This window comes from Trachurus japonicus, chromosome 3, assembly GCF_045865225.1.
Source record: "Trachurus japonicus isolate A0001 chromosome 3, Traja_1.0".
NCBI classification, from domain to species: domain Eukaryota; kingdom Metazoa; phylum Chordata; class Actinopteri; order Carangiformes; family Carangidae; genus Trachurus; species Trachurus japonicus.
In genome coordinates, this window is record NC_140909.1 from 34411377 (window position 1) to 34426920 (window position 15544).

Genomic DNA, 15544 nt, shown 5'->3' on the forward strand with positions numbered 1-15544 from the left:
GGCTCCAAAGAGGCAGGGCTTGGATGGGGGGTAGAATGGAAGAGCCAACAGTTTTAGACTGCTTCGCTACATAGACAGAGAGGAGTCTTACGAGTGTATTTATGCATCATTGGGTGTTTAAGTAAGAAAATGAGCAAACAAAGCAAGTATGAAGTGGAAATTCCAAGTGCAATTGCATGCTTTCATCTGATCTGTGCTTTTGTTCTCCTTTTTATTTATCTTTTTGTCAATTTGAAGCTGCCCAGTCAGAAGTGCAAGAGGCACAGCAGACTATTGGTAAGCCCTAAGCTATGTTATTAAATTAATGGTGCGTTCTAGGCAACCCGTCCATTGTGTTTGTGCGACCTGTTCTTATGGTTATCCATTGGAACGTAGAGTGTAACTCGTAATGTCTCACCTGTGAACTCGTACTAGATTGATCTACTCCCAGTTCCTAGTGGTAACTTGTAAATAAAAGCTACAAACTTGTAACTGGTGACTTAAAGTTGTAACTTATGAGTTCAAAAGCCTGCCTGGAACGCACCAAAATAATCGTAAATAAATAAATAATTTGAGCCGGACTCAGCAAATGTCACTCTGTTCTAGACTGCCAGCTCCAGATGTTGAAGGACACCTTAAACGATGATCCATTCCAATGTTATGAGGCTGTGGTGTGCAGTAGTAGAACTTGGGACATGCGGCAGACACTGTCTGAGGCAAAGTGGGAAAATGCCAGGCCACTGCTGTTGGACATGATGCTGTCGGCAGAGAACACTCTTCACGAGCTGTGTCACCACTGCAACAAAGAACAGGCTGTCATCCGTTGCCGGGAATGCCTTCCGAAAGAGCTGTTTTGCAGCACGTGTGATGTATCTGTCCATCGCAATTCTGTTTTGCACAACAGAGACTGTATGTTGGAAGGCTTTTACCAACCGATTCCTCCAACTCGATATATAGCCAGTGATAATGGGGCACATACAATACGTGAACAAGGTAAGTTTGAAGCGGGACAGTTTTTGTCCATTGGCTTCTCAAAACATTTTCAAAGGCAAGAAATGCATTTGTCCTATTTAGTACAATGGACCTCAATGTTTGTAAGTTTGTTGCAGCTCCTTATTCAAAGACTGCTTTGAGGACTCTTGTCATACAAGCTTACCACAAAGTCTTTACATTCCAAAAAGTGTCAATTTTATTCTTGCTGTATTTTAAAGACCACATCAATGTGACTAATAGCACTCTCCTCAAATATCATCTGGTCTGACAGCTTTTTAACCTAAATGTAATTGGTTAATCACCCTTCCCTGGTTTGAAGTGGTTCAAAAGTTCTGTTTTTTTTAGGCTTTCTTTCTTTTGCTTATTTGTAGCATGCCTGTTACCAGTTGCCTGTCCAACTCGGATTTGTACATGTGACTCTGCCAACAACACTGTTGGTGTTGGACGAGCCATTATCCTGGTCTCCATAAATGGTAATCATGCTACTATGATGTTTTGAATATGTTGAGTTGATCAAGCAAATCTCTCTTAGAATTGTTAATTTTGAGAACGTTATGTTTCCTTTGTCTCGACAGGACGATACGATCTGTCACTACCCCACATCACCTGCAAGTCCTGCGTCGCAACATGGACTCCTGGTCTTAAGCACCTCCTGGCCAGTGGTTACTGGCCTGGAAATGTTGACTTTCACACAGTGTATACAGTAGATGTTTTCAACTCATTTGAAGAGATGAAAATAAGTGCACCAGCCTTGTCCAGACAGGCTTTTGTAAAGATGCTAGACAATCGTTCCAGCAACTTTGGCCGTGTAAGTCATAAAATATTTTATGCCGTTAAATATTGCAGTCAGTAACATATTTTCCTCCTATTAAAAATTCTACATAATGTTCTGCAGAGCTTATCAAATTAACAATTAAATATCTTTACATCCTGTTTACTTGCAGTCTGGGAGTATATGTGGTGACAGCCTACAGCGCAGCTTCTTAGAGTGGACCTACTGTAGGCATGAGAAGGAAAAACTCTTGAACATTGACCACTTCTCATGCCCAGCCTGCACTGAGGACATGACAGCAGTGTCTCTTGATGGAAACAGAAAGATGTATCGTTTCAATCGTACTAAAGGGTATTAATTACTTAATTTAAGTACCATTTGTTATTTTTGGAGAAGAAATATCAATCACAAAACTTACGTGTGCTACAATATCAAAAGAGCTTTGGTGTCTGTATTGTAGTAGCTCTCTTGTCTTATTTTTCAGAACGGGAGAAAAAGCATACTTTGATGGTGCTTTCTTTGCACGGGACAAGGATGTGGCAGACTTTGTGGGGACCATTCGGAATGCAGTCCAACCTGTGAGTTTTGCTACTGCTGGGTAGATAAGAACAGTTTATGGATTAGATCATAGATAGGTTTATCGAATCATTTCAAATTTAAAATAAAAATAACATAAGATACAACCTTAAAGATGTGGGTGACCTAGCCTTTTATCTGAAGAATAAATTATTTGTATTTGTCAAGTAAGGTATTAAGAGGTGTGCTTACTTACTGTACTTGCTGTGCCCCATATTTCATGGGAAAGGGGAGGAAGGTGTCTCCATCCATACCCCTGGGTGTCCCCACCTACTAAATTTACTTGGGTTCAGCAGTTGCTGGTTGAGATGGATGGGACAGGTTCTGATTGGCACGGTTACACTAGAAGGGTGTGAGGTAGGTGGGACTGCCTCTGACTAGGGTTGTTTAGACAGGATGAGAAGGCTGCTGTGGTACTTGATCCTTGTGGTATTTTTGATTATATATTTCTTTGGCTTTTGATCCCTTTTTTTATTTATAGTATAGTTGAGGGAGACAGGAAACAGGGAGATGGAGAGAGGGGAATGACATGCAGGAAAGGGTGCCCGATGCGGGATTAGAACCGGGGCCAACTGCATTGAGGACTGTGGCCTCTACATTGGGGACCTGCTTAGCCTCTTGCGCCACTCAGTGCCCCAATCCTTGTGTTATTTTGTTGAAAACATGTCCGATATTAGATTAAGACTCCATGGAACCCCTAACACTTGGAGAAGGACTATGATATGGCCCCTACAGATGTGATCCTACATCAGTAATTGGATGGAAAGTAAAACATTAAGACCTCTGTAAAAGACAAATCCACCAGAACTGTACTGAATACTTCACTCTTCTCCACCAACCACAACAAAGTGGAGTAACAGAATAGTCAATTTTGTTCAAATATCATGTTAGAATAGTGTTACAATATTAAAGCATAAATAGTTTTCCATGTTTTTAATGTGTTCCAAATGATTCATAGGTATCTGGAAAAGGTGTGTGTGGGAAGTCTCGCTGGACAGCGGCAAGAGAAACTTCCAAAAAGTCGGGGGCAAAGGTGGATGAAGAGGGTGTGGAGGTGGCTGTCTGCCGTCATGGCATGTTGTTGAGGGCACTCAACATGTTCAGAGGGGAAATCTTCGCCTACCCTATGTTCCTGCAGAAGGAGCTTGGCACAGCTGACACCAAAATAGGGTTTATTTGCACAGACATTATGTGCAAGTATTACCCATATCTGCAGAAGGTGTGTGAGACATTTCCAGAACTGTCCCCACTTTTAAAACAGAAGCCATTCCTGTCAGTGATGCACGCTAAGGGGCACTCCGGCAAATGTGAGGTAAATTAATCCTTCACCTTATGCATTGCTTGTGCTATAATAAATGAATAAAATGTTATACAGTTGAAGCTTAAGTCTAGGTTTTATTCTTCTAAACTAGTTGTGTCCTTTCCCAATTCAAAACTTGTGTGCTATATTTTTTTAAAGCATTTATTTAGATTATATGTGGAATGATAAATGTGATTTCCTATTGCTCTACAGGTGCAGTGGGGTGGCCGTAATCAGGAAGGAGCAGGTTAGTTGTCAAACATGCAGCAGAGAGACAGCACAGAAGACAGTCACTTAAACATTCATATTTAAAATGGCATTAAGGAGTTATTACAAGGGCTGTGTTCTGATTTCAAATAATATCATGACTATTGCAATGTATTCCTTGATTAATGAGCAAATATTTGTTCACATTTTCAAGTGATTAACAAATTGATAGTAGTCCCCTTAGCCTCTCAAATGTTTCGTTTTAAATTCGGCTTTTGGTTTGTGTTGTCTTCAATGAAAACAAGTTATGTAAAAAGCATGGCTAAGCATTTTTTTTTATTGGTATAACTCACTCGGCCTCTGAGCTGTTTGTGTCATCCATGCAACCACATTCACTTTGAATGTGGACTGTGGTTAACATCACTACAGAAACATGTTGTATTGTCTTAAGGGGACAGGTTGAGCATGTGGATTGGGGAAAGTATTCATTGAATTAGTCAACATAAGCAAGCTGAAGTGTTATAAACTCCAAATGTCTGTTTATCTGGTTAATTCCATTGGTTCTAATCTGCCCAAGTAATTTGAAATCAAACTTGAATTACACATACTGTATTCTAATCAAACTGTCATATTTTCCCAATCTTATTAGGTATGACTGTTGGTGAGGAGGTAGAGCAGGTTAACTCCTTCTTGTCACGGGTTGCATTGACAACAAAGTATATGACCAAATCCAGTAAGTAAATAATGCATGTACTCTGCAACTTGTCCTGTAGTACAGAATTTGTCATATCACCACAGTGATTATTGTAACAGTTGACTTCACATTTCTGGCTCACATCCAGGCTTTTTACATTTATCATGATAGAACAAAAGTGAAATTGTTAAGCTAAAAGCTCTCTATTGCAACACAAGGTAACCTTTCTCCCCTTCACTCATAGCACGCACAGATATGATAACTCTGCAAGCTAGAGGCTGGAATAAAAGGAAGAGGCAAAACCTGCACAGATACCTCTCTCAAAGATATGTCAAGGTATGATTCCTGCTGACACATTAACATGTCTGATCATGGAGGACATTGGGCCTTATTCACAAACCGTTCTTGAGAAAAAATTTGTTCTGAAGTTCTAACTCGAGAACAAAATCCCGGAAAAAAAAAATCATGAATGCCACAATCGTTCAACAAACGTCTAAGAACAAAATCAATGCACACTAAGGAGCATACTTGCACACACATTTGAGAACTGATGCTTGTGCAAAATTGTTTTTTTCTGTGCAGTTTGTAGTGTATGATTTGAATTGGAATATTGTCATAATTTAGGTTGTTTTTAGTAATATTTTAGTTAATTCATATCAGTTATGTTTATTACAAAATTGAGTCCAATAGCAATGATCATATGATATATGATATTTAGAAGGCAACACAGGGTGCCTCTCACTGATGACCTGATGTGCTGGTCCAGCTCAGATCAGTCTTGACCAGCCTCTCCCCTCCACTGCTCTGCATCTCCCTTCTTTAGCTTATCTCTTTTAGATTCACATTCATGAGTTATTGTCCGCTGGGGGAAATTCATTTGCACAGATCTGCTCCAAAGATACCAACACACAAACACCACCAGAAAAAAAATACATATACAAATAGACAACCAATGACATCTACTGCCTGCTGTTTAAAGCTGTGATGGCAGAGGTTAGACAGTTGTCTAACCCTTCAAACAGAGGGGAGGAGCGTAAAGTATGGATGTGTTTCGTTTTTTTCCATCACCTCTTTTTTTTTTCTTTTTCCATCACCTGAAAATGTCACAAATGTGATTTTTCACCGACGTAATGCTCATCAGACTGCTGCTTCAGCTTGAACAGCATTTCAAGAGTGCCTTTCTGTAAGACTCTGCTATAGCTGGTGTTTAGATGTTACATAAATATCTTAGGATAATACATAGTTATTATATTTCAAATTTCCAGTCAACTTCTAACATCAGCTTTATGGAATCACAGCTTTTAATTTCTACTACCCGTTTAATGAATCTGTTACCTATAGGGCCCTGCCATCAGTTGATGGGATCAGGCCCTCGTCACAACAAACACACTTGCACGCTGGTGGGCCACCCTACCACTGATCTTAACAAGTTTTCTGGGGGAAACCCAGCAAACCATTTCTTCTTTACTTCATCAGTTGGCACTCTGCTTCTTTCACTTCCAGCAGCAGTACCTCCATGTCACTACTAATGTTGTTTATATGTTTGCAGTCCAGTGCTCTCTCAGCAGATTTTAGTTTGAGCCTTTTAACTTTCCTACTTACCTCACCTTCTCTGCTGTTGATTAATGCGACATTGAGTTCTTGATTCTTAAGAATTTTCATTACAGATTCTTAAGAATCTTTCAGAATTTTCTTTCTAAAGAAGATATTGGTGAATGAGGCCCATGTATTAAATGTATTCTTGTGAAATTGAGTCAGTTGAAATAAAGAAATAACAATTCTAACACAAATCTATAACAGATATTGCAGAGGACAGTCCAAGAGGAGAAGGAGCTGAACATCTTGAAAAGTGACCTCTGCATCACCGATCAAGATCTACTGCAGTGGGTTGACGATGTTCGGGCATGGGCTGCAGCAAGTATGTATGGCTCTAGCTAAAATATAAGTGACAATTCTTGACTATTTAAATGTATGTTTTCTAAACTCTGATATTGAACAGCCCCAGCAAACATCAGTCCAGAGGATGCTCCTGGGCTTCAGCGTGTCATGGAGAGCCTGGTGTTAAGCATCCAACAAAAAAAGCAAGCCAAATATCGTCAGTATGGTGCGTACAAGTCAATGTTTTTGTCTTTTGGTCTCATTACAATTGTAATAGTCATTATTTAATGAGATGTATGTGCATTTATATTTCAGACAGCAGCAAGGCCAGACAGAGGATCACCACAAAAATTCAGCAGGAGAAAAGCAAACTGGCGGAGGTCATTGGTTTTTACAACCTGCTCGTCCCTTTTGAAGAGGCTGTTCCTGCTGCCGATGATATCCTGGCTGTGGAGTGCCCTCTATGGCCATGGGATCAGGGTATGGGTTTACCTCAGTTTTGTAGTTATTTCAAAGTATGTAATGCATTCATATCTGACTTAAAACATCAGTCCCTTTTTTTTTTCTTTTTTTTTCTCATTACAGAATCGGACATTCCTTTAAGAAGGAAAAAGATGGCCTTTGACAAAGTCATGCTCGTCAAGCGTCTTGGAGAAGAGGCTGGCATTCTCCTCAAAGAAATGCAGCGACACTGGAAGTCGCTTTGCCGCTACTCGAGGCGTCTGAGAGAATCCATCAGTGATGACGAAGTGAGAGACTGTAAGTGTATAACATTTTTGAATGTTGCAACATTGCAAATGACTTTAGTCAAGTTTTTTACGTTATAACAAAAGGATTGTTACATACACTTAACAAGTAAAAGTGAATTAATCATTCTTTTCATACCTACCTGTGTACAAATCTCCACCTACTAAGGAAGCTCAGGTCTTTCAGTGATTCAATGTCAGTACAGACGCATAAAAAAATCGCAGCTTGCTCCCGCACTCACAATAAGCTCTTTTTAATGGGTCAACGTATTAGTCTATACTGTAGACCTTCATGAGGACCAACTGTGGTGTTCAAATGAAGCCACACAACAAGTGTAGCATGTTGGTCCTGATAAAGATCAAAAGACCAAAACGTTGGCCCAATGAACAGAGCTTATGTTAATTTATTTTATTAGAATTTGACTGGGGATCTGCTCCCATCACCACCCAACACCAATGGAATGTGCGTATTGGTCTACAGGATTGTATTTTCGTGCTTGCCAAAGATGATTTCCGTTACTGTGACAGACAAAGGTTTATCTTTCCCCTTGCCGCCTTATAGACATGCACTTACACCCACTGATACACACGGACACACTCACTGACCACAATGGAAATGAGCCAATGGCTTTTTTGTGTTTTTATCCCTTTGGCAGCAGTTGTGTTGACATGTTTGTTTTTAAAATATTCTGTATTTTGCCAATAAAATCTATCTTTCTATCTTCAGCTCTTCCTCCTGAGGCCTATGAGGGACTGTGGTGCACTGTACAAGCCCAGTTGGATGCAACAAAGAGGCTCATGGCGGAGGTGCAGGCCGTCTATCAAACACTGGTCACAGGAAGTGTCCTGCAGGAGGAGGAGGAGGAGGAGGCAGAAGAGGATGACATTTTTGAAGGCATAATGGATTCTGACAGCGATAGTGAGACTGAATGAGCTGTAGTGTTTGTTTGTATGTGAGAGTGCATGTGTGCGGCTGGTAGATATGATTTAGTGGGTGCGGCTGCCCCTCCCATCAGCGCCTACATCCTCTGTCAAGGACAGACACAGTGTCTCAGACACTTGTTTGTGTTTATGTATTTGTGTATAGTTTTTTTCTTTCTTTTTTTTGGGACCACACATGTAACCAGGTGACTTTCATCTGCGCCTTCAGTTCATTGAAGCCACGGACCAAACAGTTATTCGCTAAAATTTCTTTTCACTCATGGCAGGGCTGTTTTTTGGACTTTGACATTTTTATGTTTTCATAAACTGACTTGACTTTTTTTGTAACATCTATTGCACGTCTAAGGCACACCTTGCCTTATGCAATTACAAAATGTTATGCGTTACAGACATAGCAGCACAGTCAGTGTTTCAGAGCAGACACACTCGCTAAGGTTGGGTTATGTTGATGGGAACAAGTGAGCAAATGTTTTCTACCGTAAAACTGAGACAAAAAACTGTTCAATAGTGATATGTATGACATGGCAATGGTTCATTCTAATGGATGGGTCCATTTAAAAGCATAATGGAGAGCTGACCCTCTGCAATAGCACTGTGCTAACAAGTTGACAGTGGTCAAACCTTTCACCTGTGGGTGTTAAGAGTGCAGCTTACTGTACAGGAAGCGCTTTGAGAAACATTGTATAATGTGCATTTGTGTTGAAATAAAGCAAAGAATTTTGGAATTTGTCTCATTTGGTTTTTATTCAAAAGAGTTTACAAATTGTTCTAAATTTTTATTCTTGTGGACAATTGAAATAGATTCCACATTTTATTTTATTTAAATGAAATGAACATGGTTCTCAGTATACAGCTTACTGTGATCATAGCCTTGAATAGACAGAATAAACACTACAGACTGTCATTAATCTGTGCAATCCCTGTTGGTGTCGTTACGTTGCTGGCACAGGAGGAGGCGCTGTTGTGTCTGGCGCTGAGCGTCTATGTCACCGAGGTATTGACGTCATAATTTCTATCGTATGATTGAAGAAATACGTACGGTAGTCAGACTTGTAGACTGCTGTCTCTAAAGTTATTTATTAGACACCAATCAATGAACCATGTCATATAGAGGCGCTGGGCTGAAATGAACAACTTTCGTGGTTTCTGTTGGCGGAAGCTATGCGTCTGGCAAATCTGTCCGGGCTGTCAATTCGCGGAATGACGTGACTTGTTGTCCGTTACATTAAGGTCACATTTGGATCATTACCTGCTACATGTCACGTTGCTTCATTGACTAGTTCAGCAATTAAACAAAGACCTCATTAAATGCAGATTGGCCTCAAACCAATAAAGTTTGGGTACCGGAAACTAGGTGAGCAGCGTCACTGTCGTTATGGCAACGACTGTGCGAGGCACAACTTATCCTTTATTGAGGAAATGTTTTTATTAAAAAGTTGTCAATAAGCAGTTACATGAAATAACGCAACAAAAAAAACACAATAACGTCACAGCTCCGAGGAGGCAATGATTCAATTAACAACTGTAATCGCCGTATGAGTTACAAACAAAACATAATGCGCATGCATTCAAAAGTAATACACATATTTGTCGATAGAAATGTTATCAAAACACTTTTAGATGCCAGATCTAAATTTATTCTATTTTAAAATTTAGTTTTTCTCACTGCTATTGAGCGTTTCCGCAGCCAGAAAGCAAACGTGGATACACGTTTCAGAAATGTTAATATGGAACGTTTCAGAAATGTTGATATGGAACGTGATTTTGGCCCATGTAAAATGTGCGACCAACATAATGTTGACATTGGACGTAATTTAGCTCAAAAACGTTGAAAACGGACGTTTCCGTGGTTTGCAGAAACGTCCAATGTCGACATTTCATCCTGGCGACTGGGTTGTGCACCGACAATTAAAGGTAACAAACCTACTGCTATGACTATAGGGATTATGGCAATGGGCAAACTTCAAACGTCAAAATGTTGGACTATCCCTAGTCTATAGTTTCCGAATACAAATGATGGTATAGCAAACACTGCCTTCATTTACATTAACTGACTGTTTAACATAATTACAGTTACACTGAGTTACAGTAGAAGTAAAATACAGTATTAAAATAAATATATTGTAAATATAAATACAGTACAGTAAAAAATAAATAAATAAATAAAACCTCTGAAATATCTTGTTGTCCAGCACGGCCAAAAACACAAAATCTAAACTCTTGGCAAACTGAGCCCAGGGCCTCAACGCCTCACATTTATTCATGAGCTGTAAACACATTACAGAGTGAAGCAGCATCGAGCAGAGATGGTGAGAGCTGGCTGAATCACATTAGGAGAAGAGAATCTCCATAGAGCAGATGAGCACTGCAAGGATTTAGGATCTGAGTCCTGCATATCACTGAGGGGGATGTTGTGATCCCACAAGCCACAGAGAGTCAGGAGAGAGAGGGGAAATACATGGGGGGGTGATGAAGGTGATGAAAGTGTGGAGAAGGAAAAAGGCAAACATGGAGAAGATATGAGACGAGACAGAGACACGAAGTCTGTGAACAACATCTGTACTACAGCAACCATCTTCATCTGTGTCTGCAGAGAACCGCTGCTGAATAAACTGGAGTTAATCAACACTCACTGAACCACAGCAAAGAAGAGCTAAACCTTAATCCTGACGATAACCTCAACTTAATCCTAATTATACTTTAAATCCTACATCAGAAGTCCTCACCTTAAATTAACCTCAGTCATTAACCTGCAGTGAAGTGGTGGAAGTGGTGGAAACTGGTGGCTGCTTTGCTTCACATACTGTTGATGGTTCCTCCATCTGCCCAGTAAACATTAAACTTTAATTGGAATTGAGTTATTGTATTTTAGGCCTGGACTATAAGAATACAATATTTTCCTAAAGGCACATTTTTCTGTCCAATTGGGCCTCTCAACCACACGAACACGGCAAACACCCTAACTGCCGCCGTTTGACTGCTTCTTCTGGACAGTGTTGCCAACTCCTCAGTAAGCAAAGTCGCTATTGGCTGTCGTAAAGGTCGCTAGAAGTCGCTAAATGACATCATTACCTCAGTGCTCTTTATATGTCTGTAGCGTGGAGCAGTGTGTCTCTGAATGCAGCGGAGACTGCTCCGTGACACTATTGTGTAGGCTGACTACTGGTGAGTGCTTGCGGCAGCACCGCTGCTCGTGCTTTCAGGTCCGAGTCTCCAAACCAGAAACGTTTATAATATCACTGGAAAAAAGTCACGAGATTTGTCGCTAGTCGCTTTTGACAAAAAAAGTCACCAAGAGGGTTTGGAAAGTCGCCAGATTTAGCGAGAAAGTCGCCAAGTTGGCAACACTGCTTCTGGACCGTTTGACTGCGCATGCTCATAACGTTCTTCTTCTGTGATATTTTACGTTTTGCTCATCGCCACCTATCGGCCGGGCATGGCATTGCAGGCTTCAGAGGCGATCGTTTTCAGTTTTGCCTCTTCATATGGACAGAGATATTTCTGTGGTGTGGACAGAGTTTAAAAAAAAAAAAACGAGGACGAAAATATCCGCTTAAAAAAATATCCTGGGGCGGTGCGTGGCGCAGTGGTTAAGGCGGCCGCCCCATGTAGAGGCTACAGTCCTCAACGCAGGCGCCCCCGGTTCGGGTCCCGTGTCGAGCAGACCTTTCCTGCATGTCATTCCCCCTCTGTCTGCCTCCCCCTTTCCTGTCTATCTCACTATGTGCTATCAAATAAAGGCAAAAACGCCAAAAAACATATACTAAAAAAATATATATATATCCATATACGTGTAGTCCAGGCCTTAAATGGAATCTGATCACAAAACAAGAGACAGTTCTTGGCTATCAGTGTGACAAAGGAGCAGAGCGAGGCGTAAACTGTGAAGCTCTGAGATTGGCAGATGAGCCTTTTCTGTCAGAGCTACTAATTATTGGAACTCAGTACCAAGCGAGATCAGAGAGATTAGCACCGTTTAAAATCCAAGATAAAATCATGGCTTAAATCAACTCAATCATGCACCCATCAATCATAAATTCAAACATTGGCTCACCATCCACTGCTAATCTAGTGTGAAATTTTGTTATTGTTGTTGTCTGGAAAGGCTGTTTTTGTGACAATGTTTTTATATTAGTTTGTATTTGTATGTGCTTATTTGTTTTGTGCTGTAGTGTTAGATTTCTGTCATAACACGTCATGTTCTCTGTTCCCGCTCAGGGATTACAAATGAAAATTAGCTAGTAGCTAACTGGTATGGCTGAGAGCTGTGCACTGTCCCTGTTAAATTAAATAAATAAATCTCGGCCAATCAGGACCCTTACGAAAGAAAAATATATTTACCAATATATTACTTGAAACATATCGTAATATATTATTCTTCCATTACATTTTCCAATATATTATATATTGTAAATATATGGAAAAATATATTGATGACACATATATTATACAATATATTATATATTGAAATATATGGAAAAATATATTGATGACACATACTATATTATACAATATATTATATATTGAAATATATGGAAAAATATATTGATGACACATATATTATACAACATATTATATATTGATGTAATATATTGCAATATATTGGGAAATATAAAAATTAAATCCCATATATGGGAATATATTGCCTAATATATCACATGATATTTTCCAATATATTGCAATATATTTTTCTTTCATAAGGGGAGGTTGTTTAATGCACCGGTGGCTCACCTGAAAGAGTATGTCATACGTTTAACATGAAATAATATCAAGAAAAGAAATGATTTGCTATGGTTTTTCTGCTGAAATCCTTCACATGGTTGACTAAATACGTTGACTTTTTAATTCTACCTTCATCATGTGATCAGACAGGATGTGCCTCAGTGGTGACACGACCACTCCAGTGACTGAAAACCCGTTTTCTCCTTAGAGCTCGGTAAATCCACATGTGATCTGATGAGGGGAGAATTTCTGAGTGTAGCCTACCCATCAGACTCATTTTCCTCTTTCTCAGTCGACACTTATCTGACATCTACAATCACAGCAGCTGTTCAGTGATTTGTCTCTGGTTTTTATCAGCTGCCAGCCGGTGACATGACTAATGGAGCCGCAGCTGCAGAGAAACAGACACCTCTTTCTCTTCACGTCCTTGTTAATTAGAAACTCTTTATCTTCCCGTACACCTTGATCACACACAGGCAAATACAGACACACACCATTTAAAATGACTTTAACGTATTCATGATTTGAGCTCATCCAACTGAGGATGAGAATGGAGGGAGAGATTGCTGTGGAGAAAGGTGGAGACTTGGAGAATGTCTGTCAGGCTGTGGTCCAGACTCAGAGTCTCATCTGTTGGACAGACTGTCCAAACTTGTTGTGCAACGAGTCCTGATTTTTTGCCCGGGGCCATGAGGTTGATGTTTGCGGTTTTGATAGAACTGTCTTAACTGTTGGTGATGCTTGTGGTGAAGTATGATTCAGATGTTCATGTCTCCCCGAGGATGGAGTGTAATAACTGGGATGGTCAGACCGACGGTGGTCTCAGACAGCGAGCGGTTTTACTGCAGGAGCAGTAAGGGAGGGCAACAGCTGCTGCAGCTACCCTTCCTCAATGTAACCACGGAAACCACTGTGTCTGACTGAATGATTCAAACTTTCACCTTCTGTTTGATCATCTGCTTAGACAATACACTAAGACGACTGATAATTCACGGACAGAACAACAGAACAGACCCACGTTAAAGGGACAACGAGGAGTTTTGGAAAAGCGAAGTGTTTTCACACTACATTTATGAGCCTCCGTGCACCGTGAAATTCTTTGACCGGCGCAAGACAGACTCATGTTTTCATTCATCAAGAATTAAAGTCAGAGGTTCTAAGACGATCACATACCGTCGTAGTTCCGACCATAAATGGCGATTCGGCGATTTGTTATTTATTCTATTTTATTCTCTTTTTTTTTTAATGAGTCCGTACCTTGACTTTGCACCTTAATTTTGTTGTACATGAGTATAAGGACAATAAAGTATGATCTTAATCTTCCACTATGACCCAGTAAAAAGGTTGTAGAAAGTAGAAAACCATATAAGAGATGATGTTACTGTTATTTATGGAAGTAAAGACACATTTACAGTGTGGATTTATCATCAGTACATCATTCATGCCCTTTTATCACATAAGAAGGGAGGGTTCTTTGGTCCATTTTTACCCTTTGTCATAAAAGTGTATGAGAAAAAAAATAGGTTGGTCTAATTCTGCACTGTGCCTCAGTGTGATGGAGAAAGACTCTTCCGGTAAAAGCTGAAAAACGAAGTGTTCAGTAGACGCCTGAAACAGAAGCAGTGAGCGGTCCAGATAATGAGCTCAGTGCAACACACTGCAGTAATCCAAAGACCACTGCTGAGACTTAGGGCTCCATTAACCTATCAATCCTCCAGCTGAGGGTCCCTCACCCCTGGAAGTGCAGGCAGCTGAATGCAGCCTCTCATTGTAGTCCACCCCGCATTCAGTCACGTTCAGTTCAGTTCAGTCATTTGTTTCCATGATGTGACGGAGAGGTGGAGCGGCGCGCCCTCTCATCAGACTGTGGACGTGGCAGGAGGGTGAAGGACGCTGCAGGGTCACTGCATTTATTCCGCTCTGCTCCACAGAGTGCAGCCATCACCATCTCATACATAATTCACCAGCAGGGTTTCAAACTCACATTCGGCAGCGGCTCAGAAAAATAAGATATGTTCTGGTTCTGGGTTAAGTGATCCCACTAACACACACACAGCGCATGTATGACAACCAGGACTGAAGGTTGTTTACAGCTCACAGCCATCGGGGCTCCATTAGAGGAACCTCCCTTTACAGCTCTAATGAGAACCACCATGACCCACAGCTTCAGGCTGGGAGATGGATTACACCACACCTCAGGGATTGGTACCTCACCTGGGCTTCTCTCCTGCACTGAAGCACCCATGGGTGAGCAACTGAAGCCATTGGTTATGGACTTGGCGGTAGTGTTGCTTTGATCAACAAAAATTATGCTGAAATATCATTGTCAACGAACCTTTATCACGTGACGAAGACGAGACGCAACGTAAATGGCGTTCATGTGACATATACAGTATGATACAATATTGTTAACGAATAAAAACGAGACTAGATAACCATGTTTGAATTGTGAAATGAGTTTGACTAAAAGAAACATTTGGTTTCATCTATACTATACTACTGTAGGTAATTGCCGTACTTTTCAGTATTGAGCGCACCTGAGTATAAACTGCACCAGCTAAATTTTAAAAGAAAATACATTTTGTACATATAGGCCGCACTTGAATATAAGCCGCAGGTTTTCATGTTGTAACATGTCATATTTACATAGGAAGACAATAGGGAACTATGCAAGTCTGCTCGCTTTTCTGCTGAGTTGGTTACGCTCCTCTCCTCCATGTGCATTTCTTTACAAT

The 15544-nt window shown here is 40.4% G+C and overlaps 1 protein-coding gene across 1 annotated transcript; it reads left to right on the forward strand.

The window, feature by feature from the left end:
• Window positions 1–555: 555 nt before the first annotated feature.
• On the forward strand, window positions 556–8796 carry LOC146990274 (uncharacterized). The gene is made up of 8 exons (XM_085773153.1): window positions 556–3632; window positions 3834–3867; window positions 4477–4560; window positions 4766–4857; window positions 6322–6439; window positions 6521–6625; window positions 6715–6879; window positions 6985–8796. Exons 1-8 carry the CDS (start codon window positions 3396–3398, stop codon window positions 7224–7226), a joined length of 1077 nt encoding a protein of 358 aa, XP_085629279.1. The 5' UTR covers window positions 556–3395; the 3' UTR covers window positions 7227–8796.
• Window positions 8797–15544: the final 6748 nt, after the last annotated feature.